Here is a 27,015-nt window from a genome sequence, read left to right on the forward strand (position 1 = left end):
GTTGCCAGAATGTGATTCCTTTGGGGACGCTCCCATGCCCAGCTATCTTGTAGGCAACCCTGAACCCTGGTTCCTCTTCTGGAAGATGTTCTGACCCCTCTGTCCCCTTGGAGCTCAGCTCCATCTAGGATGAACATGGGAACCTGAGATAGGATGTAGGCTATGGGTGAGCCTGCAGGTATCCTGGTCGTAGCTTAGCAGGCTATGTGTCAGGCTAAAGAACATGCTGGGCAGGTGTCTACACCTGTGTGAACATGGAAGGTTTACCCAGCATCCTCTTACCCTGGCTTAGAAAGCCCCTCTCCAGCCCAGTTAGGGCCACTGGGCTTCTTGAGTATTTAAAGGAGTCTCCCTCCACCCTGCACCCTCTCCTCAAGCTGTCTGCACGTGACAGTTCCAGGACACAGATATACCTGTCCTTGGGTCTGCCTGAATTCCCCGGAAAGGAATTCAGGGGAACATGTGAGCTGGGGACATCCAGAATGTCACTTGGCATCTCCTGCTTGGGGTCCCACTTAGCATTTAGAATGCGGTATTGGGGAAAGTTTATGCCCCAAAACTTGTCTTCTGCAGTCAGCCACATAGTAAAAATTCCGTGACCTATTGAGTTTTCCATTTTGTCTTGACTGCCAGGAAACTCAGCCAAAAGTATAATGTTCCATCACAGTCATGGCATTTGCACAGGTAACTTCCTTCTCTTCAAGGAGCTGAACGTGCAGCCATAATCTAGGTAATGTCAGATTCATGTGGGAAGGAAGGAAGGAAGGAAGGAAGGAAGGAAGGAAGGAAAGGGAAGGGGAGAGAGAGAGAGAGAGAGAGAGAGAGAGAGAGAGAGAGAGAGAGAGAAAGAAAGAGAAAAAAAAGAAAAGGGAAAGAGAGAAAAAATAAATATGTGGCTTTCCTCTTTAAAAATCATGTCAGTGATCTCCCCCATATGGATGCCAAAAATTCAGACCCCACAGGGACTCTTAGAAAATTCCAGAGAATATACTCATCCAGTGCTGGAGGATGACTCCAGTTCTCATTATTGGAAATCAAAACTCAAATTGGAACTTTAATCCTAGCTGGCCTTGGTCATGAGAGGGAGGTGAGAAATGGGGAGTTCCAGCTCTTTCTATCCACCAAGAGAGAGAGGGGCTCTGTTGCCTCCCAGCCCCTTGGCCCCGATCACTGGCAGCTCGGAGCCTGGCATATGTGAGTGTGCACTGGGCTCTGTTTTGTCCCCAGAACGTCTGCACTAAGTGTGGGGTGGAGACCTCCAATAACCGCCCGCATTCCGTGTGGCTCTGTAAAATCTGCATCGAGCAGAGAGAGGTGAGTGGACCGGTCACCGTCCCTTTCTGTCCAATCCCCCCCTCCTCACTGCCAGCCGGGAAGCAGGGTGGCCATTGAGGGCTGGGGAGCCTGGTTAGGTGTAGGTCTTACGGGATTGGTAACAAGGAACCAGCTCAGCTGTGAACACTGGCAGGACTGTTCAGTGAGCGTTTGAATGAAGTTCTTTTCTCATCTCCCGCTTCTGTGACTTGACTCTTCCTCGACGTAGGGAGCTCACCGCGTGTAAGAGGTGGCAGGTGCTGTGTGACCTTATACTAGTTCGTCACCTTTCTGATCCTCAAATTTCCCCATCCAGGAGATGGGTGTACTCAGGCCCTCTCTACGGAGTGTTTGGGGTTGTTGTGTGAATCAAAGAGGAGTTGTGACAGGCTATGTGGTGTGTCGGTGTCCTGAGTGCAGGGAGCAAAGGTAAAAACTGGCACTCACGAAGGCAGGGCTAATAGTGCATGGTTGCCATGTCTTCATCCTCTCCCTGTCCTCCCCCAGGTGTGGAAGCGTTCTGGAGCGTGGTTCTTCAAGGGATTCCCCAAACAGGTCCTCCCACAGCCTATGCCTATAAGGAAGACCAAGCCCCAGGAGCCTGTCAGTGAGCCTGCTGTCCCTGAGCAGGTCACTCCTGAGCCTAAGCATGCTGCCCGGGCTCCAACCCGAGGTACAATGAAACAGCTTCTCCTTTCAGGACCACGGACAGGTCTTGGCTAACTGGTCTACCTAGAGGATGTCCTGACATCGTGACTGTGTTTCCACCCAGTTGGTGGACAGCCAGCCTCTGGATTTAGGACCCCTATGTCCACTGCACAACTCACCATGAACCTTTGTCAAGAGGGTAGCATAGCGAGCCCGTGTAGAAAACCGTGTGGAGTGTCCTCAAAATTTAAAAATAGAACTATCCTATGATGCAGCAGTGGCGCTACTGGGTATTTACCCAAAGGATACAAAAACACTAATTCAAAGGGATACATTCACCCCTGTGTTTATAGTAGCACTATTTACAATAAGCAAGATATGAAAGCAGCCCAAGTGTCCATAGATTGATGATGGATAAAGAAGATGTGAGATACACACACACACACACACACACACACACACACACACACACACAGGGATATTACCCGGCCATAAAAAAGAATGAAATCTTTCCATTTGTAACGACACGGACGGAGCTGGAGAGTATAATGCAGAACTAAATAAGTCAGTCAGAGAAAGGCAAATGCCATATGATTTCACTCATATGTGGAGTTTAAGAAACAAAACAAATGAGCAAAGGGAGAGAGAGAGAGAGAGAAACCAAGAAACAGACTCCTAATTATAGAGAACAAACTGATGGTTACCGGAGGAGAGAGGGTGGGGGGATGGGTGAAAGAAGCGATGGGGATTAAGGAGAGCATTTGTCAGGACGCACAGTGGGTGTTGTATGGGAAGTGTTGACTCACTATCGTACACCTAAAACTAATGTGACACTGTATCGTATAGTGTTACACAATAATACTATTGTATAATAGTGGACTTTAAAACGGTTTTTAAAAAGAGGGTAGAACAGGGAAGTCTCCAGCAATGTCAGGCTGCCAAAAGCTTTCACCGTCATCCCTGATGGAGTATTTAGAGGTACGACAGAGGTGGGAATTAAAACTAGAAGCCGAGAGACTTCTGTCACCAAAATGCACACTGGAGCCCGAGGGGGATTTGCTGAGAAGGCTTTCCTTGTCCCTGATACTTCTGCTATCAACCATCAGCATATCTGAGATTGTACTAATTAAAAGTGAAAGTTGAGCAAAAGGGGAATTCATAAAAGAAAATTACCATGACTGTGGGTATTATCCCTATTACCCAAGCATTACGATTAATTAGTAAAATGATGATGATAAAAGGGAGAGGCAAAAAAAAAGTTAACAGAAAAAAAGCCACTACTATCAAAACATATCATAATTGAGTGAGACCATTAGGTCCGACCAGATGAGGCCCCTGTAATAATTTCAGCTAACAGTAAATGATAAAATCTGGTCTGAATGATGGTTCTGGAGTGGAGCGCAGGCAGTGTTTCTGAAAGGAAAGTTATAGTTGAAGGTCTCAAAAGTTCAAATGTCCAACTATGCCTCCTGTAAGATGACTTCTCAAGGTGCCGCGGGTGGTGCCTGGCATCCACATGGCACTCACCAGATGTTTTCCTCCTGACACGGCATGAGCAATTTCTGCTCCTTGGCAGAGAAATACCAAATTCTCAATATACACTGCATCCCCGAGGAGCCCCCACACTCACCCCCAAGACTTCCTTCTTCCTGGTTAAGCACTATTCCCCGTAGGCTGAGAAGACTGCATGGCATAACTGTCAAGATCTGGGACATCTGAGACCAGGAGGACCTGAATCTCATTTCTCTGCTACTTACCAGCTGCATGAGCTTGGGCAAATCGCCTGGCCCTCTGAGACTCTTTCCTCACCTATGAAATGGGCTGAATAACTCACCGGGTTATTTTGAAGGTTACATGAGATACTACATGGGAAGTGCTTTGCACGATGTAGCGCTCAGTAAATGTTGGCCAATGTTATATCACGTTAATCACGTAGACACAGACACATACGCACATAAATAGTATGAATTAGCTTATCACATAAACTCTGGACAAAGCATTAACTCCAAGACTACGGTTGATGTGACACCCACTCACGTCGCTAGAAAGAAGTAACATCACCAGCGTTGCACAGTGGCACCTAAAAAATCATTGGTAATAACATCCAGTGCTGATGAATGTGGCGGAAATGAATACCCTATAAACTATTGGTAGGACTATAAGTCACCTCCAGCCTTCTGGAAAGTATTATGGCAGAATTTATTAAAATTTGAAGTGTATATACCATTTGATCCAGCAATCCCTATCTAGGAATATATTTAACAGCAATAAAAGGACCAACATAGGGGCGCCTGAGTGGCTCAGTCGGTTACGCATCTGAATTCGGCTCAGGTCATGACCTCACTGTTTGTGAGTTCGAGCCCCACGCCCAGCTCTATGCCGACAGCTCTGGGCCTGGAGCCTGCTTCAGATTCTGTGTCTCTTTTTCTCTCTGCCCCTCCCCAGCTTGTGCTCTGTCTCTCTCTCTCTCAAAAGTAAATAAATATTAAAAAAGGTTTAAAAGGACCAATATAAAAAGATCTATGTGTAAGTATATTTATTATATCACTTTCTATGTGCCATTTTCTATCGCAGAACCACTGGAGAAACCCAAATGTTCATTAATGGGATTGTCTAATAGATTATGATCTAGCCATAACATGCTATGTTAGGCATCTTTTAGAATCCAATGATGTAAATGTGTATGATAGATTTTGAATTATGCCCATGATAGGAGCTTACAATATTCTTTTAACAAATATTTACTGAATGCCCAACAAGTTCCAGGCTCTGTTCTGTGCCCTAGGAATACAGTGATAAATGGAACGGACAAACTCCTTGTCCTCGCACAGCTAAAATTCTACTGGGGGAAACAGATACTCGACAAACAGCATATGCAAATATAATAGAATATCAGTGGTGATGACAGCCAGAGGCAAAATGAAGCGGGTGAGGGGGACAGACGTGGGCAGGAGGGTCTGTGTTGGATGGAGTGGCCACAGAAGGGCTGTCTACGGAGACGGTGTTTGGAGAGAAGCGTAGAGAGGGCTCATGGAACGTTTGAGAATGTGATGTGCAGAAGGACTTGAGGTGGGAGCATGCTCGGTGAGTGAGTCCTGGGGAAAATCAAATCAATTGAGCACATTCTAGAACAGTTTGTGTGATCATTGACCGAGGATCCCAGTTTGCTGTTTTGAAAGCCTGTGTGTGCTCACATGTGTGTGTGCATGCCAAGGAAATCATGTGAGATTGTAAACGGGAGCTACACCACAGGGGAAGAAAGGAGAAGAGACTTTCAGTTCACTTTTTAGAAGTTCCTAGGGGTGGCAGTGGGCCCCTTTGTGTGTTCCTTAAGTGGCAGCTCTCCAGAAACCATAAAACAAGTTCTCTTCATCTCTCTCTCTCCAGGTGACACGGAAGACCGGAGGGGCCCAGGTCAGAAGACAGGTAGGTCCTGCCCACTCTGTCTTCTACTTTATCCCATCCCTCTCTGGCCCTTTCTCCATTTAATACGTGCTTTTCCCTCCAGGTCCTGACCTGGCCTCTGCCCCCGGGCGAGGAAGCTATGGGCCTCCTGTGCGCAGGGCCTCCGAGGCACGCATGAGCTCATCCAGCCGGGACTCAGAGAGCTGGGACCATGGCCACGGTGGGGCTGCCGCTGACTCCAGCCGGAGCCCAGCCGGTAGGAGACAAGGGCAAATCTAGATGGGCTTCCTGGAGGAGGAGAATCAAAAGGAGTTGGGGGGCGGGGAGGACAATGTTTTAATTCATTTATTCGTTCAGTATCTGTTGAGTATCTACTGTGTGCCACGCTCTGTTCTAGATGCTGGTTCTAGTCTATGGTAGAGGAAAGACAGAGCTCAGAAACAGTTCTTACCCTGCACATCCATACTTTGGGTTATATCCCTTTCCTGCTCTAACGCCAAATGTAAGGAAAATGTGGGTTTTTTGCCCTCCTCCCTGGAAGCCCTGAGGAAAATGCAACGTACTTTTGAGTACAGTAGGGAAGCTTCCCTCTCACAGACCCACCCAAGTTCTTTCTTCTCTTGGCCGGCGTCCTCTGCTGTCCACGAGGATGGGGTAGGTCAGCTCGGCCAGGACGCTTCTCATCTCATTGGGTCCCAGCACCTCCAGCTGCACTCAGAGTGGATTTATTTGGCGAGAGTGCATGATGGTGGGAATCCTTGATTCCTGGACTTGGACTTTTGGACCAGGTCCCAAGTTAGATGGGCTGAATATTTAGGTCCCATGTTGACCTCTGGCTTCTCTTCCTGAATAGTGGGTGTAGAGCTTAGGCCCTTAGTCCCTCTTCTTCTTGGCAGGAGAGCTGGGCACGTACCTTGTGCTTAATCCACTGTGCACACCCCCTAGTGAACCTACGGTTCAGATTCACAGAAAAAGAAGAATTTCTCAGGTCTACAACATCGCGGAATATTTGTTGAGTACTTACCATGTGCCAGACATTGTCCCGAGCTCTTCACGTACATCATCTCATTTGATCCTTGTCATACCCCCAAATCCTTTTGCAAAGATTCCTATTATTCCCATTTAACAGATGGAGAAACTGGGCCCAGAGAATTGATGCCATTTGCCCTAAGTCACACAGCTGTCAATTGGTTCAGATGGAAATGAAACCCGTGTCTGTCCGACATTAAAGCCTGTGCTTCTTGAGTTTCCCCTTCCAGAGGTGAAGTTTTTATTGACGATGCTTTAAAAAAAATCTTTTTTAATGGTGGTAAAACATATACACTACTATTAAATTTGCCGTTTCAAGTACTTCGAAGTAGATAGTTCAGGGGCCCCAAGTCCATTCCCATTGTCATGCAACCGTCACCACTAACCATCTCCAGAACGATTTCACCATCTCAAACAAACCTTGTACCCATTAAACGCTGATCCCCACCCCCCCGCCAGCCCCTGGAATCCACTGACCACTGTGGATCTGCTTATTCTTGCCATTTCACATAAATGGAATGACACAGTATGTGGCCTTTTGTGGGTAGACATTTTGTTTATCCATTCATCCGTTGATGGACATTTGGGCTGTTTCCACCTTTTGGCTGTTGTGCGTAATGAACATTGGTGTACAAGTATCGATTTGAGTTCCTGCTCTTAATTTTGGGTTATATATATATATATATATATATATATATATATATATATAGAAGTGGAATAGATAGATCATATGGTAAATTTATGCTTAAATTTTTTAGGAACCACCATACTGTGTTCCCCAGTGGCCTCACCATTTTTACAGTCTTACCAGAAATATACAAGGGTTCGAGTTAATCCACGTCTTCACCAACGCTTATATATACATACATGTGTCTCTGTATATGTAGGATATATACATATATGTGTGTGTGTATATATACACACACACATGTATATATATAGTATGTGTGTGTATCCATCGTAATGCGTGGGAAGCAATATCTCATGTTTTTGATTTGCATTTCCCTGATGATTCGTGACATTGAGCATCTTTGCATGTGCTCATTGGCTGTTCAGATATTCTCTTTGGAGAAATGTCTCTTCCAGTCCTTTGCCCACTTTTCATTTGGGATGTTTGTTTTATTATTGTTGAGTTACAGGAGTTCTTTATATATTCTGGATATTAATCCCTTGTCAGATCTATGATCCGCAGGTATTTTCTCCCATTCTGTGGGTTGCCTTGGCACCCCATTGATAGTGTCCTTTGATGCACAGAAGTTTTTAATTTCGATGAAGTCCAATTTTTCTAATTTTCTTTTGTTCTCTGCGCTTTGCGTGCCCTATTCAAACAGTCGCTCCAAAGCCAATGTCGTGACATTTTCCCTGAGTGTGCTCTTTTAAGACTTTTGTGGTTTTAGCTTTAGCTCTTACAGTTAGGTCTTTGATCTATTTTTAGCTAACTTTTGTATATTGAAGACTGTGCTTTTAGCCCGTGTATTGTTTTGCCTGTTGAGGGAAAAGGCCGTCACACAGTATTCCCGAGCCACATTTGGATCCCCTGTCCCTCGAGTCAGTGTAATGTCCCCTCGTCTATGAAACTCGTAGCATCCACCCTGCTTCACCTTGAGAAGAGTTCATTGCTCCCTCCTCTGAGTCCCCAGAGTTCTGACACACAGCTCTACTCAGTGCTTGTCACCATCTAAAGCGTGTTGTAGCCAGAATCCCTCTCCCTGAGAGAGCAGTAGAAGACAGGGGGTCGGCAGATCCAGGCACCTTAGGTGAGTGTTGAAAGCACTGCCCCATTTCAGACCTACGAAATCAGAATTTCTGGGACCGGGATCCACACGCTGCACTTCTTAAGCAAACTCCTCATGTGATTTTGGTGAATGCTGAAGTTTGAGAACCATTGTTTGAGAGCCTGAAAAGTCAGATAAAAGAGTTTGGACTTTTTCCTGAGGGTGTCAGGGAGCCGCAGAAGGATCCTGAGCAGAGGAAGAGCCAGGGTCTTGCAATTTTTATATTATCCACACATCTCATAGCTATGGCAATGCAAATCCTACCTAGTGGCGCTGAGGTCGGTCAGAGGGGTCTGCTGCTCCAAAACACAGACATGTCTGTGCCACCCTTTTTGTGCCATCGGAGGAAGGGGTGGTTGCGACCGTTCCTGATCTGTAGGCCAGCTGCCCTTGCTGTGTAAGAAAAGGTTCCGTCATGCCGGGAGCCCTCAGTGACGAGCCTAAGCCCCAGAGGGGGTCCCACCAGGAGTGCTGAGAACAACTTGCAACTCGGGCCCCAGATCCTTGACAAGAATCAGCTGACCTCCGCATCTTCCATTCAGTAATCCCGATGCCTCCCAGGGCCCCTTTCTCTCCAGATCTGGGACCTGGAGAAAATGCCATGGAATAAACCAGAGCTATCATGACTTTGCTTTATGCTACAGAGGTCGCCTGTGCATCGACGACCTCCGTTTGGGTTGGAAAAACCCAAACTCCAAATCCAAAGGCCACCTTCACTGTGAAGCGTCCCCATCCCCCCAGCCAGAGGTCACCCCTCACCTCCATCCCCCGTGATGTTACTTCTTTACCTGTATGGCCATTTCAGTTCAATGCCAAGTGCACAAATACCAGATCAAAGACTGTGTGGGGTCAGACCCCAGCTCGACCACTTACCAGCTGGGTGTTCCCATTTTACAGATCGGGGCACTGGGCTTTCCTTTATCATCAAATGGAAATGATAATGGTAATCATTCTTATCGCGGGTTGCTCTAAAGGATTAAGTAAACTAAAACCTCAGATCTCAGAACAGAGCCTGACATGCCGTGAGGGCCGGTGTGCATTATTACTCACGGGATTCCGGAGCCGGGTGAGCCTGGTCGGAGGTCCTAGCCACTTCCTAGATACGTGACCTTGGGCACACTTAGCTTCCCTTTTCTTGACCGCAAACGGGGACCATAACGGTACGCATGGTGTCAAGTTGTGAGGGTTCCCTGAGGCAAGGCTCGCGGCCTGGCACATTTGAAGCGCTCAGTGGATGTTCACTGTTATTGCTGTTTTATAAACTCGTTATTTCAGCGTCTGCCTCCTTCCTCTGACTGGGCCATCTGCTCCTGGAGGAATCAAGGTGATTTTTGTCCATCAGGATTGGCAGTTCGTAGACAATGAACGCTTGTTGAGTGAGTGAGTGAATGGATGAAGGAATGAACAAGGACCCAGATGAACAAAAATGCAGTGCTACTACAGGACCCGGGGACAAGACAGAGGGACGGGTCAGCCCCCAGCCAGCGGTGGCAAAGCACCTTCTGTCGTTAGCATTCAAGCATCTCTCCGGTGACACAGGGCTGAGTTCAGGAAAGGCGGGATCCAGCCCAGAGAAGTGAGAAAGGGCTTTCTTCCAGGAACGTCATGGCTTCTGGATGTCAGGACCTGCTGTGTACCTTATCCCATTTGATCCTCCAGTAGCTCTGGAGGAGACAGTAGCACCTCATGGTCTCAGGCAGACTCCGGAGAGCAAATGCCTGAGTTCAGATCCTGGCTTTGCCATTAACCCGGCAAGAGATGTTAGCCCTCTGTGCCTAGCTTCCCCATTTGTAACATGGAGGTAAATCAGCGCCCACCTCATGGGGTACAGAGATTAAACAACCTCTTATATCTGAAGTCCCTGGAACATGGTAAGCATTAAACATATGACAACTCATTATTATCAGTAGGTAGAGCTCAGAGATGCAGAGAGGGTGAATGACCATCCTAAAGTCACACAGCTTATACAAGAAACCGGGATGCAGAGCTAGGCCCATGGGAAGAGAGAGACCAGATTCAATAATAATAATAATAATAATAATATTCGGTGTTTACTCCGTGCCAAGTGCTGTTCTGAGCACGTTGCCTGTATGTCATCACAGCATCTCCACCACAACCCTAAAAAGTAGGTACTCTTATCCCCATTTCGCAGGTGAGGAGACCGAGGCCCGGAGAGGATAGGTCGCTTGTGCAAGGTCACACAGGTGGAGGTGGCATCCTTCCCTTTTCAACACCCGTGTCGTTGTTGTGACCTGGTTCAGGGCATCTGAGTGTTGCAAAGAGAGAAGGCACCGGAGGGGGAGGAGAGGGTCTGGAGGAGCAGAGAGCATCGGAGCCTGCACTCAGTTCAAACCCGGAAGGCGTTACCTCGTGCCAGCTGACCAGACCCAAGGTTCCTCCCGTGTCCACTGTGTGTGTGTGTGTGTGTGTGTGTGTGTGTGTGTGTGACATGACGGGCTGTCTCCTTTCCTTACCCCTGCAGGTTTGCGACGGGCAAACTCAGTCCAGGCCTCCAGACCGGCCCCCGCCTCCGTGCAGAGCCCAGCCCCTCCACAGCCCGGGCAGCCAGGTACCTGCCGCCCCACCCCCACCTGTCACCCAGCTGTGACCCTGGGACCTCCCGTCCTTGCTTGCAGAGCCCGCCGGCTTCGTGCAGAGCCACAGCCACCGCCAGACCCTCAGAATGAGTAATCCTCCGGGCGGGCAGGTGGAGCAGGGGCCGGACAGAAGTAGTGAAATGCCTCGGCCTCTGCCCCCTTCCCTCCTCGTTGTCGGGTCACTCTCCGCCACCGTCCTTACCTCATACATCTGCCTCCTGCTCTCTCATTTCTTCGCATCTTTCCTCAAATTGGTTCGCTTGAAAAATGCAACTGAGAGAACTCGCCATCCCCAAACTCCTCTCTCAAGCAAATGTTGGGGACACATGGTTCCCAGAACAGTAGTGTGAGATTCAGGAAAAATTGGTGGCCAAAGAGACGAGTCATATGGGAAAATCTAAACAAATGCGGATTGCATGAAACAATAGGAGTGATGCCTCATTGGTGCTATTAACATTTTGCTCCATTTTTTTTTTTTAACGTTTATTCATTTCTGAGAGACAGAGACAGAGCGTGATCTTAACTTGATCATCGGCAAAGAAACCTCTTTCCAAATAAGGCCACGTTCCCAGGGACTGGGGGCTAGAACCTCAACATCCTTTGGGGGAATACAATTCAACCCATTGCAGAAGGTAGTTCTAAAAATTAATGTCATGAAAATTAAACAGCGCAGTGAGATTCTCAGTACGCTGGCCTGAGGAAGGTTCTGAGTCCGAGCTCTGTCCTTTTTTTGCTCAGAAGGGAAATTCACAAAGGTTAGAGACAAAATGGCACCTGAATGAGACATTTCCACGATGGAGTCGGTATTGAAGGGCAGTGGAGACTGACGCGACTCTCTCCCTGTGTGGTTGAATGATCTTTCGTGCCCCCTCGGCTCTCCCCCCGCCCCATCCCAGGCTTTGGGAAATGTAGTTGTAAAAATTCCGCTGGACCAGTAATGGCCCTGTAGCAGTGGGGGACTCCGGGTATAAACTTGCCCGTCCCCTCACAAACAATCCTTACTCCATTCGTCCATCAACCTCATAACAGCCCGTGAAACATGACAAGCAGGTACAGGCATCCTCGTTGTGTAGACCCAGGAAGGAAGCACTGGGGCTTGAACCCAGGCCTTTCTGACCCCAGAGTCCCCAGTGGGGCCATTCCTGCAGCCCTGGAGGCTCCTTCTCATCACCTGCTGCCCCCAGGCCTGTGTCCACACCCCCGACATGAGGGGGGAGAGGGAAGAACAGGGAAATCATGCCACCTGTGCTCCACCCCTCTCTCTTTTCCCCATTCAGGGCCTCCAGCAGGCGGCAAAGCCAGCCCTGGGCCAGCAGGACGCTTTCCAGATCACAGACCAGGCAAGTGTTCCCCCTCCTCCCATACCTGTCCAGTGGCCACGCCCTCCCACCTCCTGTGAGAGAGCCCGGGCTGCCAGACCTTCCCCAGCTGTGCCCAGGGACCCATCGGATGAGCTCTGAGGGACCCCCTGATTCCAAAACTCTAGATACTCCTTACCAAGATTAAATAGAAAAGGACAGAGCGTACAGTGGTTAAGAGCACGGACTCCCCGGAGTCAAATCCCGCCTCCTTCACTTCCCAGCTACGTGACCCTGGGCAAGTCACTTAACTTCCTTCCCTGGGCCTCAATTTCCTTATCTCTAAAATGGGAGGGATGCCTGGGTGGCTTAGTGGGTTAAGTGCCCGACTTCAGCTCAGGTCATGATCTCATGGTTCGTGGGTTCGAGCCCCGCATCAGGCTCTGTGTTGACAGCTCAGAGCCTGGAGCCTGCTTCACATTCTGTGGCTCCCTCTGTCTCTGCCCCTCCCCTGCTCGCTCTCTCTCTTTCTCTTTCTCTCTCTTAAAAACAAATCGAGAGTTGGGGCGCCTGGGTGGCTCAGTCGGTTGAGCGTCCAACTTCGGCTCAGGTCGTGATCTCATGGTTCATGGGTTCGAGCCCCGCGTCAGCCTCTGTGCTGACAGCTCCGAGCCTAGAGCCTGCTTTGGATTCTGTGTCTCCCTGTCTCTCTGCCCCTCCCCACCCCCACCCTCTGTCTCTTTCCCTCTCGAAAATAAGTAAACAAAAAATAAAATGGGAATAATACAAGGATTTACCTCACAGCATTGATGGGAGGATTAGACAAACGAATACACATAAAACTCTAGCACGTGGCCTGGAGTGGACTAAGGTCATGCTAAGGGAGAGTGATTCTTGCATATGATGTTATGCATCATCTTCGGTTACCATGGCTACAGCTTAATCATTGCTTCCTAACTCACCAGATGCTATGTTAAGTAATATACATGTAGTAGGTTATATATTTTTGTAAGTTTATTTATTTTGAAAGAGAGAGTGTGCATGCCTGAGCAAGGAAGGGGAAGAGAGGGAGAGAGAGAGAGAGGGCTCCATTCTCTCAGTGAAGAGCCCGATGCAGGACATGATCTCACGAACTGTGAGATCATGACCTGAGCCACCCAGGTGCCCCTATCATGTAGTAGATAATTTTTAAAATATTAGCCGATACTCTTTGAGTGCCTTCAGCGTCATAATTCCCACTTTACAGACAAGGAAACTGAGGCTCAGAGACTTTAAGTAACTTTCCCCGGGTCACACAGCGGAGATTCAGACCCAGGCTGTCTGGCTGCAGAACCACACCGCTGATCAGTGCCCCCCTGAGGTCTGTTCTGCCCACGTCTGAATCAGCTCCTGGGACTTGTTATGAGACATAGACTCCCGGGCCCCATTGCACTGCCTACTCAGTCTGGGTGGGGCCCAGGAACCTGCATTTTTGCAAGCTTCCCTAGGTGGTTTTGACAAAGGCAACGTTCTGAGAATTGGTGAATGACATCATGGCCCCCCCCCCCCCCCCGCCCCATCCCCGTCGACTGGATACGGTGATCCTCCGTGGCCAGGCCGGGGTAGTTCTGGTGCAAGATTTGCCAAGCTCCTGGTATACAGTAGGCGCTCATGACTAACGGTAATGCTGCCACAGTGGCTCAGACACAGACACAGAGGCTCAGCTGCCTCTTTCCTGCCCTCTCCCCATCTCCTCTGCAGAGGTGGCTCCCGGTGAGCCCAGCTACGCAGGGGCCACCGCCCCAGCCCGGGAGGACAGAACAGGGGGAGCTGGGGGCTACTCAGCAGCTGGAGCCAGGGAGGACCGAGGGGGCCACCCACCGGGCCCCTATTCCCAAGCGGCTGCTGCGGCTCCCCAGCCTGCCGTGGCCCCTGCCCGCCAGCCCCCGCCCCCGGAGGACGAGGAGGAAGAAGCCAACAGCTACGATTCGGATGAAGCAAGTAGGTGGCACTTAGGGGAGGAGTGTTTGGGGAAAGTCACTTCGGGGTGTCGTCCCCGGGGACATCAGAATAGCCCCCCCAGTATGCCAAGCCTAATAAGCTGTATCAATCAAGTTATAAAGATACAAGTTTGTGTTGCTGAATTCAAAAAATGACCTCCGCTTTCTAAAGAGAAGGTGCTGTGTATTTTTTATTGTGATGAAAAGCGTTAACATCAAAGTTGCCATGTAAATCACTTTTATATATATATACATAACTTATGTAAATCACATATATATATATGTATATATATATATATACATATATATATATATACACACATAATTTATTGTCAAGTTAGTTAACATACAGTGTATACAGTGCGCTCTTGGTTTTGAGGGTAGCTTCCCATGATTCATCGCTTATGTACGACACCCAGTGCTCATCCCAACAAGTGCCTTCCTCAGTGCCCATCACCCATTTCCCCCCCTCCCCAGCCCCCCCATCAACCCTCAGTTTGTTCTCCGCATTCGAGTCTCTTATGGTTTGCCTCCCTCTCTGTTTAAAACTTTTTTTTTTCATTTAAATCACTTTAAAGAGTACAATTCAACTACATCGACAATGCTCAGATGTTCAGTGTTTGGTGGGTCCACAAGTCAAGCAGAATTATACGACCCAGCATCTCACTTCTGCAATTATGTGTGTGTGTGTGTGTGTGTGTGTGTGTGTGTGTGTGTGTGTTTTACTAGTTTCCAAAACTCTTTATTGTGTGTCTTCTGGAAGTAATTTTTTAACCATGATTCAAATATTTCTAGACATTTCCTCTTGCATCCATTCCTTCAGTGATTTATACAATGCCTGCTGTGTCCCTCTCCCACTCGGACCCGAAGTCCTAGGGACACACACACACACACACACACACACACACACACACGCAGTGGCACTTATCCTGGGTGTGTGTGGAGCGGCAGGGGAGAGCTGGGGTGGCCGTTGTGAGCTGGAGGGAGGCGTGGAAGGACACGTGTCTGATCTAACATGTGTTGTGGGGTTGGGGGCGTCCCAGGGGCTCCGAGTCAGGGGGACAGACTGAACCCACTCAGAAGAAGTGGACGAACAGCCATGATCAGTGGCGTGGCTTGGTCCCCCCGTGTCACCCCTCCTTGTTGTAAACTGGGAAGCAAATACTGCCTCCCGCACGGAGCTGAGGGGGTGGTAAACTGAGGTACCCCCTGGGAGGTGAAACTGGCAGTCGTTATCATTATATAGTCCTAAACACACAGGAGGAATTATTATTTATGTGGTATGCACATCAGAAGTAAAAACAGTCCATACTTGCTTATTTTATGCCAGGCGCTTTTCTAAGTGTGTTCAGTGCACGTGCTCATCGAGTCTTCCTGCTCGGCCTGGGACTAGTTGCTTCTACTCCTCCTATTTCGCAGATAGTGAAACTGAGGCTCCGAGAGCTTCAGGGACCCGTCCAACCTCACAGGGCCAGCGAGTGGAGGGGCTGACGGTCGTATGGCTGTAGCAGATCAGCTGGGTGAAATAGATCAGGATGAAATATCAGCTGTCCCCTCTGTCCCCTGTGCTCTCCCACGGGTCATGGGTCTGCGGTCTCGGGAAAGGAGCGTAGGAAGGTCCACTGCCTTGTGAGCGACGAACTGTTTCCTGCCTCGGAAATGCACACTGTGTCCGGCCCATCTTTCCGCCTTTCTGCACACTGGCACTTGTGCCCAGAACCGTATCCACTGCTCCTTCCTTCGGCCTTAGGTGTCTCTTCACTGACCTGCCGAGCCTAGATGATCCCTCCCAGCTTGGATCTGTCCCTCTTACGAGCTGACGCCAGTGATTTATAACAATCCTATACTGTATTCAGCTATATGTACCGCTCACTCACTCATGCACTCGTCTTCATAACCAATAAGTACTTATCAAGTACATACTATGTGCCCCAAACTATTCTAGGTGCTAGAGACACCATGGCCAAAAAAAAAAAAAAAAAAAAAAAAAAGGCAGCCAAGATGGCTAATCTGACGGAACTAACATTCTAGTGGAGAGAAACAGTTAACATACAAATGAGCTCATTTCAAATAGAGATAGCACAGCAGGAAGGAAATAAAGGCAATGGACACGGGGGTGGCTGCTTTAGATGGAGTGGTCGGCGAGGGCTTCCCTGAGGAGGTGACGTTTAAGCCGAGATGTGGATGATGAGAAGGTGGCAGCCACGTGAGGATCTAGAGGGAGAGTATTCCAAGCAGAGGTAACGGCAAATGCCCGGATTCGTTTATTCCTTTAGCAAGTAAGTGAGCACCGACTGTGTTTCCTGCACTGTGCCCAGTGGGGGCCCAGCAGTGAACAGGACAGTCACAGCGCTTGCCCTCATGGGGCTCTCAATCTAGCAGGATGGGAAGTCGTTAACTTGGCAATCGCACACCCGATTCACTGATCTCAGGTGTGCTGAGGGCTCCAAAGTAGAGGAGGGTCTGCCGGGATGGCGAGTCCAGAGCAGGGACCGAGTCTTCCTCTCTGTAGGCTCAATGCCTGGACCAGACTGGGCACCTAGTAAGTGCTCAGGAAATGTTTGTCGAGTGACTGAATGAATGTTCTCTCGGTTCCTGCCTCTGCCCCCTTCAGCCACCCTGGGTGCCCTGGAGTTCAGTCTTCTCTACGACCAGGACAACAGCTCCCTGCACTGCACCATCATAAAAGCCAAGGTAGGTGAGAGGCCCAGCTGGGGACCGCTTAGGATGCCCTGGCATTTCTAGGGGACTCGGGGTTGGCGTGGGTTACCAGGCCTGTTGATCTGTGACCGTGACGGTAATGAGAAAGGGGCAGGAAGTAACCGTGGCCACTTCCTTTGGAGGACTTTCTTCAGGGGTGGTCTCTGGTGGGGGGGGAGGGGCTCACTGATCTGTAGCTCCCGGGAGCAGAGGCAGCCGGGCTTCAAGGGCAGAACTGGAATCTGCCCAAGAGGCGCCGCCCGGGGAAGCGGTGACAGCCTGACCTGACAGCTGACATGCCCACCGAGGGCTCCTTCTGTTGATGTGACTGTCGGGCTGGAGCAGCGGCTGGGGTGGGGGCAGGGGAACCATTGTTGCAGATGCAAGGACATCTCCCTGCTGCGGGCCCCAGGGGGAGTGAGGGGACTCACCTCCACACCCCGAGGAAAGCTGGAGATGCCAGTGCAGATCCCAGAAAGTAAGTGACCAGAGTTCCCCCCACTGCAAGCCTGGTCCACGTGGAAGAACAAACAAGAAGCAAGGCTCAGGAAGCAGACGGCCGGGTTCAAATACCAGCTCCATTGCTTCCTGGCTGTGTGATTTGGGGAAAGTTACTTCGCCTCTCTGTGCCTCAGTGTGCCATTTGTAAACAGGGGATAATAATGTGCCTCTCCCGTAAGGATGACTGAGTACTTTTTTTTTTTTATTCTGAGAAAGACAGAGAGTGTGTGAGTGGGGGGGACAGAGAGGGGGAGGGAGAATCCCAAGCAGGCTCCGCGCTGCCAGCGCAGAGCCCGATGCAGGGCTTGATCTCACGAGTTGTGAGATCATAAGCTGAGCCGAAGTCAAAAGCCAGACGCCCAACCGACTGAGCCAGCGGGGCGTCCCAAGGATGACTGAGTATTAAGAGGAAGGTGGCCACATCTTCCCGTCTGCCCAGGACAGTCCCTGGCCACGCCTGTGATGCTGTAATGATTAAAAGCCCCCCTTTTCACTTGCCTAACGCCCCAGTTTGGGTTTGGGAGATAAGCGAGGCTCAGCAGTGCCTGGCACCACTCCTGGGTCAACACACCCAGGTCGCGTCCTCGGAAGAGGCATTGAGCGTGTATTTTGTATCCGTCACCGTAGGAAGCACATGCTTGCACCCACCCCCGGCCTCCAGTAGCACCGTGAGGGAAGCACATTCATGATCTCATTATATCTTCCTGGGAACCTCCGAGGTGGGGATCATTATTAGCCCCATTGTACAGATGGGGAAACTGAGTCCTAGAAAGGTTAAAGCCTGAGGTCACCCGGCAGGTAGGGATAGAGCTGGATTGGAGTCTGGCTCAATGCCCAGGCATTCGGTCCCCTCTTTCAGCTCCAGAAATGGGGGAATGCCACACCATGCCAGCCCCCTGGAGACAGGGCCACGGAAAACTCACACGCTCTCGGGCCGGGCTGGTAACGGAGGTGAGGAAGGTGCGTGAGATGTTCGGCTGTCATGGTAACTGTGGTCAACTGGACTGAGCAGGCCCCAAACAGAGACGTTCACATTCAGAGTTTAAAAGCACAGCGTCTGCCAGTTTGCAACGTTGGAACCCCAATAGTCATTCCAGAAACGTCGGCTAAATACCTCCTCTGTACCAGGCACTGTCCCGAATGCTGGCGATCCCAGAGTGAACAAGGGCTGGCCCTGCTTTGGGGCTCACTTTGGGGAAACAGCCAAGAAACTGTGGCCGTAGCATTTCCTGAGGATCACACACCCTCCGGGGCTTTCCGCAGATTACTTTGTTCCCCTTCACCTTCACAGCAACCTATGAGGAAGGGTCTATCATCATCATCCCCATTTTATAGACGGACACACTAAGGCACAGAGGGATTAAGGGACCTGCCCAGATCACATAGCCAGGAAGTGACAGAGCTGGGATTTGAACCAGTGTAGTCCAGCTCAGGAGCCTGCGTTCTTACCCACGATGCTGCTCTGCGAGCTCTCCCCCTTGCACCCCGCTTTGTGGCACCGTCTCCATTGTCCACACTCGCTAGTGCGGGGCCCAGAGCTCGCCCTTCATAGGAGAGGTCTTCATCCCCCAAGAACATGAACAGATAGGGAAACAGGTGCACAAAGATGCATGACTTTGGGATTAGGGCTGTGAGAAGGGACAGCGGGAGCCCAGAGGAGGGACGTCTGCCCAGCCCGGGCCTCGGAAGTTGACAGAATGTGTCTGGGCCCCGGGAACTTGGGGTTGCTCATATAAACAAGCCCAGTGTAATCCCTGCCCCAAACTCCCTTCCCCCACAGTGTCTCCCTTGAGCCTCATTCCAGCCCTGTGAGGGGGGCCAGGCAGACCTTGTGATCCCCCTTTTTATGGGTGAAGAAACTGAGGTCTCAGAAATGAGTACGGGGGCCAGGGCCAGAACTCAAGCCCTCTTGCCCCAGCTTCTCCTCTCCCATCTTCCCTGTTCTGGAACACCGCCTCCCATCTCAGAAATAACGGTCCAGCCTTGGGGCGCCTGGATGGCTCAGTCGGTTGAGCGTCCGACTTCGGCTCAGGTCATGATCTCTCGGTTTGTAAGTTCGAGCCCCGCTTTGGGCTCTGTGCCAACAGCTCAGAGCCTGGAGCCTGCTTCGGATTGATTGTGTGTCTCCTTCTCTCTCTGCCCCGCCCATGCTCATTCTCTGTCTCTCAATAATAAATAAACGTTAAGAAAAAAATTTTTTTTAAAAAAAAGAAGAAATAACAGTCCAGCCTTAACGCAGCAGTTACCGTGGGCCAGGCTCTGTGCCCAGCACTTTACAGGTATGACTGTGTTGAAGTCATACCGCTCCATGAAACAGATACTGTCATCCCATTTGACAGATGTGGAAAATGAGGCTCAGGGAGGCTAAGGAACTTGCCCAAACTCACACAGCTGGGAAGGCGTCACACATGGCCAGGCTTCAAATCCTGTCTGCCTGATTCCGGCGTTCTTTCCAAGAGACTTCACTTCCCTTCTCTCTCTTTGGAAGAGGAAGCACACGGGTGCACCGATGGGCAGGACAGATGTCAGGGGCTGTGTCCCTTGCCTATGACGGTTGAGTGCCAGGCCCTCCCGAGGCCCTCATGCTGTTGCCCGTTCTCTTGCAGGGACTGAAGCCCATGGATTCCAACGGCTTGGCTGATCCTTACGTTAAGCTGCATCTCCTGCCGGGAGCCAGCAAGGTACCATATGGCCCGGGCCTCTCGGCAGGCTGGGCACATGGGCCCTGGCAGGCACCCAAGGTTCCCAGCCCAGAGCCTAAAATAGCCTTATCTGGCCCCAGCGCCCCTCCTCCCTGAGCGGCAAAGTCCTTGCAAGGGGTAAGGGACAGACAGGAGTCATTCTTCCCCAAGGGGCAGGCGCTCTGCCCATTTCTCCAGCCCAGAAACCTGGGATCCAAGGAGCTGCCGAAGGCCAGGGGGGAGCAGAAGCCCTGATTATGCGATCCACCTGCTCAGACACCTTCAGTGGCTCCCCAGTGCTGACCGTGGCTCACTTCCCCCACTCACTTTACGCCCCAACCAAAGACTGCTCAGCTCTTAACAGAAATGAATAACTCTCTCCGGGCTTTGGGGCTAAGCATTTGAGAAAATGTTCTGTTACTGAGTGAAAGTCAGTATATCGCGACCTTGCCCTGGGAAGGGAAAATGGAGTGAACTCTCCTCCCTTTGGATTGACCCACTCAGAAGACAAGGCTAGAAAGGAAAGGGTGCTTTCTTGAGTTTTGTTTTCTGGTTTGTTGACTTAATTTGATATGGATGTCCTAAAAACAAGGGCGACCGCACACTCGCTTATGTGATCTTGGGAAACTGCCTGTTAAAAATCTCTGCAAGTAGGAAATGCCACATCACACAAAAAGAGGACACACGTGCGTGCATTCACATGCATGTTCTCTCTCTTACCCTTTCTTTGCTTGGATCAAGGAGAGTCCCTCACCTGGCCGTGGCCAAACTTTGAAGTGTTTGGCTACTACTCATTCTAACTCCCCAGTGACATTCGCTTCTCCTTGAGACTCTTTGCTCAGTCCTCAATCCAAACTTGCTTTGCCAAAGCACCCAGTGAGTCATTTACATGTTAGTATGAATTAGATTTGTCACCAGGCCACCTCTTCTGGATATAGTGCGTGTTTAGCCTTCTCTCTTAGAACAAAATGAAAACTTTGTCCCCGAGGGAATTCAGGCATGGAGGAAAACAGAAGGAACCATTTCAATATCCCCAGAAATTGTTTCTTTACTGCCTAGAAACGGGGGACTCTTATTTCTTTCTTTCTGGCCTATAAATCATATTTTTTTTTCCTCAGAGGAAGATGTCTCTGCTTTCTAATCTTAGTGGAAAGTTCAAAGAGAAGGACCAGTGCATGGAGGGAGGGGTGGCCCAATGTCCAGCATTGGTGATGGCTATAGCCATCACCCTACAGGATGCCCCTCACTCACCGAAAACATGCATTTGGGAACATCTGAGCCCCTGGATACTCGTAAGGGGAGAGGACTCCTACATCACCCGCCCACCCCCACCCCCAAATCAACCCAAAGGATAGGGCCGCAGGGCTGGCTCCCCACCGAGGCAGGTGTCTGTCCATCTCTCTGGGCTCTAGTCCAACAAGCTTCGTACAAAAACCCTGCGGAACACCCGGAACCCCGTGTGGAACGAGACACTTGTCTATCACGGCATCACAGACGAGGACATGCAGAGGAAGACGCTCAGGTACCTGGCAGGAGGGTGGGCGGACAGGACACGGAGGCCGGGCAGATGGACACGTCTGTAGCTGCCAGGGGCCACTCTGGAAAATGTGTCTGCTTACTTTTTCCTTTCTTTTCCACTTCTACAAAAACAGTATAGTGCTGGTAGAAACTTTTGAAAACAGCGATAAACAAAACTCTTAACATCTTGGTGTCTGGACATTCGGGCTGTGTGTGTGTGTGTGTGTGTGTGTGTGTGTGTATTCATGCGTGTGACCTTGCGTGTGTGTGCCAACAGTTCTTCTAAAATTAAGTGTTTATATGGGACACCTGGGTGGCTCGGTTGAGCGTCCGACTTCGGCTCAGGTCATGATCTCGTGGTTTATGAGTTTGAGCCCTGCATTGGGCTCTGTGGTGACAGCTCGGAGCCTGGAGCCCGCTTCGGATTCTGTGTCTCCCTCACTCTCTGCCCCTCCCCTGCTCATGCTCTGTCTCTCTCTCTCAGTAATAAATAAACGTTAAAAAAAATTAAGTGTTTATAAAAATGGACCATCCAATAGGATGGTCTAATTAGCCTCTCTTACTTAACAATATATTGGTGCCATTTTATATTCTTCAGTGTTTTATTAAACTGCATTTGTATTATAGAAGTCATAAATGAATACACGTTCCTTGTTATAAAAAAAAAAAATTACAGAGAAGGCAAAGCTCCTTTTAAATGTTAACCCCCTCTGCCAGCCCGGGCCTTCTTCCTCCCTTTGTGAGTGTACACATGTTCATACTGCTGTTCAGAACCTATAAAGTATCATGTTGCATAGATCTGGAACTTTCCTTTTTTTCTTAACAATGTATCTTGGCATTATAGCCAGGAGAAGACATTTAGATCTGCCTAATATTTGACTGCTTCGGAGAGTTGTACAGAACAGCTTATCACACGTTTTTGAAAACATTTTATAATTTAAATATTACAAAGACACAGAAGAGTGTAGAACGTAATAAAACAAACACCGACAAACTCAATACTCGGTCTTTTAGAAAATCTCACTCTTGCGCTGTATGTGCTGCTTTTTAAATTATTATTATCTTCAAGAAATAAAGCGCCACAGAAGCAGGTCGAAGCTTTTCTTCTATACCCTTTCCTTCTCTTCCTTCCCTCGCAGGGCTAAACACCATACTGAATTTTATGGATATCATTCCCCAGCATGCTTTAGGCTTTAGCTGCATAACTACGTATCTATACACCGTGGTGGTATTATCTGGCATGTTTTTAAATTTTATGTAAATGTTTGCCAGTTTATTCAGCCATCGCCCTGTGGACGGACATTTAGGTTGTTTCCAGCTTCTATTACTAACAAAGTTGCAACAAGTATCCTTTATGGACGGACATTTAGGTTGTTTCCAGCTTCTATTACCAACAAAGTTGCAACGAGTATCCTTTATGGATGGACATTTAGGTTGTTTCCAGCTTCTATTACTAACAAAGTTGCAACGAGTATCCTTTATGGACGGACATTTAGGTTGTTTCCAGCTTCTATTACCAACAAAGTTGCAACGAGTATCCTTTATGGATGGACATTTAGGTTGTTTCCAGCTTCTATTACCAACAAAGTTGCAACAAGTATCCTTTATGCTTCCGTGTATACACACTGGTGTTTCCTTAGGATAGAAACGAAGTGAGCAGGCATTTGCTGCTTCATAGTATCCGCCGTTGTGGGGTTTGTTTTATTTTACAAATCGCACAAACGGCATTTCAAATTTGGCTGTTCCATGCACATTCCCACCAGCTACAGTATTAGGTTAAGTAAACATTTCTATTGCAGGGTAACATCCACTTAGAAAAATGCACACATAAAAAAAAAAAAACTGCACAGATTGATGAATTTTTACCACGTGAACACATCAGGATCCAAGAAGAGGACATTCCCAAGACCACAGACTCCCTGCCCCACCAGCGCCGTCCCCGTAGTGAGGACCCCTCCCTCGGGGCATTCACTGTCCAGACTTCCGACAGGACAAATGAACTCAGTCTGGTTTTGTACTTTACATAAACGGGATGGCACAACATGACCCTTTGTGTCTGTCTCCTTTCACTTAATACTATGTTCGTGACACACACCCAAGTTGTTGCTTGTGGCTGTAGATCGTTGATGCTTGTCGCTATTTAGTATCCCCTGGGGTGACGATGCCACAGTTTTATGTGTCCGTTCTACTGCTGAGGGGCATTTGGTTGGTTTTCATTGGGGGGCTATTACAATAGTACGGCTGGGAACATTCGAGTCACATATTGTGCATGCTTTTCTTCCTAGGAGAGTAAGGGTTGAATTGTAGTGTATGTGCACGTTCAGCTTTAACAGAAAACTGCCAGTTTCCCAAAGAGATTGTACCAGTTGCCACTCTTAACAGCAGTGCACGAGAGTCCTGGGTCCTCCCCATCCTCATCAACACATTTCCATTTTGGCCATTCTGGTGGCTGTGCCGTGGTGTCGCAATTCTGGTTTTGCATTTCCCCGATGATTAATTACAACACTGTTTTCTCTTTCATTTTTTTATGTTTCTTCCTTTTTGAGAGTGAGGGAGACAGAGTGCGAGCAGGGAAGGGGCCGAGAGAGGGGGAGACACAGAATCCGAAGCAGGCCCCAGGCTCTGAGCTGTCAGCACAGAGCCCGACGCGGGGCTCAAACCCACGAACCGCGAGATCGTGACCTGAGCTGAAACCAAGAGTCGGATGCTTAAAGACTGAGTCACCCAGGCCACCCCCCTTTAAAAAAAAAAAAAAGTTGATTGCAGCAGCTTTCTTCGTAATAGCTCAAAACTAGAAATGGATCAAAAGCAAATACCCATCAGTAGCACAAGTATCATAGTATAGTTTCACAGTGGAATACTATACAGCAGGGAAAATGACAAATGCCTATAGACGTAGATGAAGCTTATCTTTGAGGGAGGTCATGACAAGGAGGGACCTTGAGGATCTTCCAGGAGCCAGAACATTCTATATCTTGAGGTGGGTGGTGGTTACATCAGTGTATACCTATGCAAAAATTCAGCAAGTTATAAATTTAAGATTTGTACACATTACTGCTTGTAAGTTACACGGTAATAAGGAAGAAACAAAGTACCTGGCCTAGTGCTCAAAAAATAGGAAACTGAAATATTCCTATGCGCACGACACATTCCTTGTCAGTATCGATCACAGCTCTTGGTACATAGTAGGTGCTCAATATAGGCCCTTCTTTCTCTCCCCACCCCTTCCTTATGTTGATCGCAGGATCTCTGTCTGTGACGAGGACAAATTTGGCCATAACGAGTTTATCGGTGAGACCAGATTCTCACTCAAGAAACTGAAGCCTAACCAGAGAAAGAACTTCAACATCTGCCTGGAGCGGGTGATCCCGGTGAGCGCCTTTGCCTCGAGGGTGCGATGGGGGAGAAGAGTTTGGGGGCTGGGGCCTTCCTCTGGGCCTGCAAAGGGGGTGATAGATCTGCAGGGTGCCCGACAGTGGAGGTGGGAGGGGGATTTCAGGTCAGAACATCGGGATGGCATCCTGGCTCTTCAACCCTGTACCAACATCACTTCTCTGACGTCCGCGTCCTCCTCGGTGACATTGAGAAGGGCAGTGTGGTGCAGCAGTGTGGCCTGTCTGGGTTCAAAGCCTGGCTCCGCCATTTCCCTGGTCCCTGGCCTCGGCCAAGGGTCTGAACTATTCTGAGCCTCCGATTTTCTAGTCTACAACATGGGCATCCTAACAGGACTTTCGCCATAGGACGGTTGTGTGATACATACAATCAGAAGAGAACCTAGGGTCTAATAGCCATTTGTAAATTAACTGTTGCTATTGTAGAAAATAATACTGCCTCACCCCCCTTGTCGGTCACGAATTCCTAAAGCACCGCGCAGATCAGCGGGCGACAGGGTAGCATAGTGCTTAAGATATGGGCTCTGGAGCCAGACTCAGGCTCTGGCACTTCTAGTATAATCTGAGCCCAATGATTTGACCTCTCTAGGCCTCAATTTTCTCATCTGTAAAATGGACTAATGTAGCAAGTACCAACTTCATAAGGTCTTTGAAGGATTAATCTGAGACTACCTATAGAGCATTGGAGCTGTTACTGCTATGTGCTGCTTGCCTTTTGGGAAAAAACAGGAACCAAACCAAGGCGCTCCACTTGGAGATTGGAGAATACCAATCTATACCTCGGAATCAACTGGGGATTTGTATTGTTTTCAATTGTTTCTATAGTTCAGTGTACTTAAGTAGCAAACTTACAGGAACAGCACAGAGGACCAACGACATTAAAAAAACAGGTAGGACTTGTAGGACAACTCAGAATGGTGAATGGAGGGAATCTACCACATGATTTTAAAAAAAAAGCCACTTGGGGCGCCTGGGTGGCTCAGTCAGTTGAGCATCCGACTTCGGCTCAGGTCACGATCTCGAGGTCCGTGAGTTCGAGCCCCGTGTCGGGCTCTGTGCTGACAGCTCAGAGCCTGGAGCCTGTTTCAGATTCTGTGTCTCCCTCTCTCTGTGACCCTCCCCCATTCATGCTCTGTCGCTCTCTGTCTCAAAAATAAATAAAAACGTTTAAAAAAAAATTTTTTTAAAAAGCCACAAACACCGTTTAGCTGCCGTCGATAAGAAATTTCCTTGTTTAAAAAAAAAAAAAAATTCAAATGCTGGCATTGTCCAGAAAAATGTAACTGGTTTATTTAAGATCGTTATAAAGTTGAAGCTGCTGAATCGTGTTCATTGAAACATGTTCACTTGCATTAATGCTTTAGGTCTCTGCATTTGCATTAAAAATTCACACACAAATGAAAATGGAGAAACTGTTAATACCTGATTTCTGTCCCCTGTGTTTTCCCTTGCAATCATATACTCAGGTAACTTTTGATTCCCATGGGGGAAAAAAAAAAGTACCTAACGTTCAGAGCCACCAATAACAGGAAGAAAAAAATTTTCTGTAATGTTTAGATAGTTTTGAGAGAGAGAGCGCACACGAGTATGAGCAGGGGAGGGACAGAGAGAGAGACACCCAAAGCAGAGTCGGCACAGTCAACTCACCGACCTTGAGATCATGATCCAGAATCAAGAGTCAGGTGCTTAACCGACGGAGCCACCGAGGCACCTCCAAATGTTATCTATCATAGTGGATTCTTAAGCACCTTCTCCGTGTGTGTGGTGCACTAGCTGGATGTCTTTTGGCACAATGTTGCACGTTTGGCATGGAGCGTCTTCAAAGAGGCCCGCCGGCTAGGCCTCACTGCCTCCTGCAAAGTCTAATGGCTGCACTCCGGAAGCGCAGATCTGTTTTGCAGTCCTGAGCAATTTCTCGCGCCAGATGCCGGAAAGGAAGTTTGCGGATCAGAAGTTCAGTGGACTTCTGATAACATCTAATTTCACCCAAGGCCACAGGGCCAGGCCTGTGACGATGAGGTTTCTTTACCCTCCGGTAGAGGGCGCACTCTTGCAAGCAGCTTTTGTAACCTGTGGCTTCCTTGAGGCTTTCCCCCCGCCCCGCCCGTTTTCGAGCAGTCTGCTTTGTATGAGCCCTGGCACGGACAGGGCTTCTTACCCGCCTTCTCCTTCGGCTGG

The 27,015-nt window shown here is 49.0% G+C and overlaps 1 protein-coding gene across 1 annotated transcript in view; it reads left to right on the forward strand.

Annotated features, from left to right (window-relative positions):
- Positions 1-27,015, forward strand: part of RPH3A (rabphilin 3A) — a 274,290-nt gene that overhangs the window by 236,621 nt on the left and 10,654 nt on the right. Inside the window, exons 6-16 of the mRNA XM_053902042.1 lie at positions 1,228-1,314; positions 1,822-1,987; positions 5,350-5,388; positions 5,471-5,623; positions 10,654-10,740; positions 12,046-12,108; positions 13,807-14,046; positions 16,660-16,739; positions 19,853-19,927; positions 21,340-21,449; positions 24,690-24,816. Of these exons, the coding sequence (XP_053758017.1) occupies positions 1,228-1,314; positions 1,822-1,987; positions 5,350-5,388; positions 5,471-5,623; positions 10,654-10,740; positions 12,046-12,108; positions 13,807-14,046; positions 16,660-16,739; positions 19,853-19,927; positions 21,340-21,449; positions 24,690-24,816 (1,227 nt within the window). The remainder of the gene's footprint in view (positions 1-1,227; positions 1,315-1,821; positions 1,988-5,349; positions 5,389-5,470; positions 5,624-10,653; positions 10,741-12,045; positions 12,109-13,806; positions 14,047-16,659; positions 16,740-19,852; positions 19,928-21,339; positions 21,450-24,689; positions 24,817-27,015) is intronic.

This window comes from Panthera pardus, unplaced genomic scaffold, assembly GCF_024362965.1.
Source record: "Panthera pardus isolate Hobbes unplaced genomic scaffold, ASM2436296v1 HiC_scaffold_15, whole genome shotgun sequence".
Lineage (NCBI taxonomy): Eukaryota > Metazoa > Chordata > Mammalia > Carnivora > Felidae > Panthera > Panthera pardus.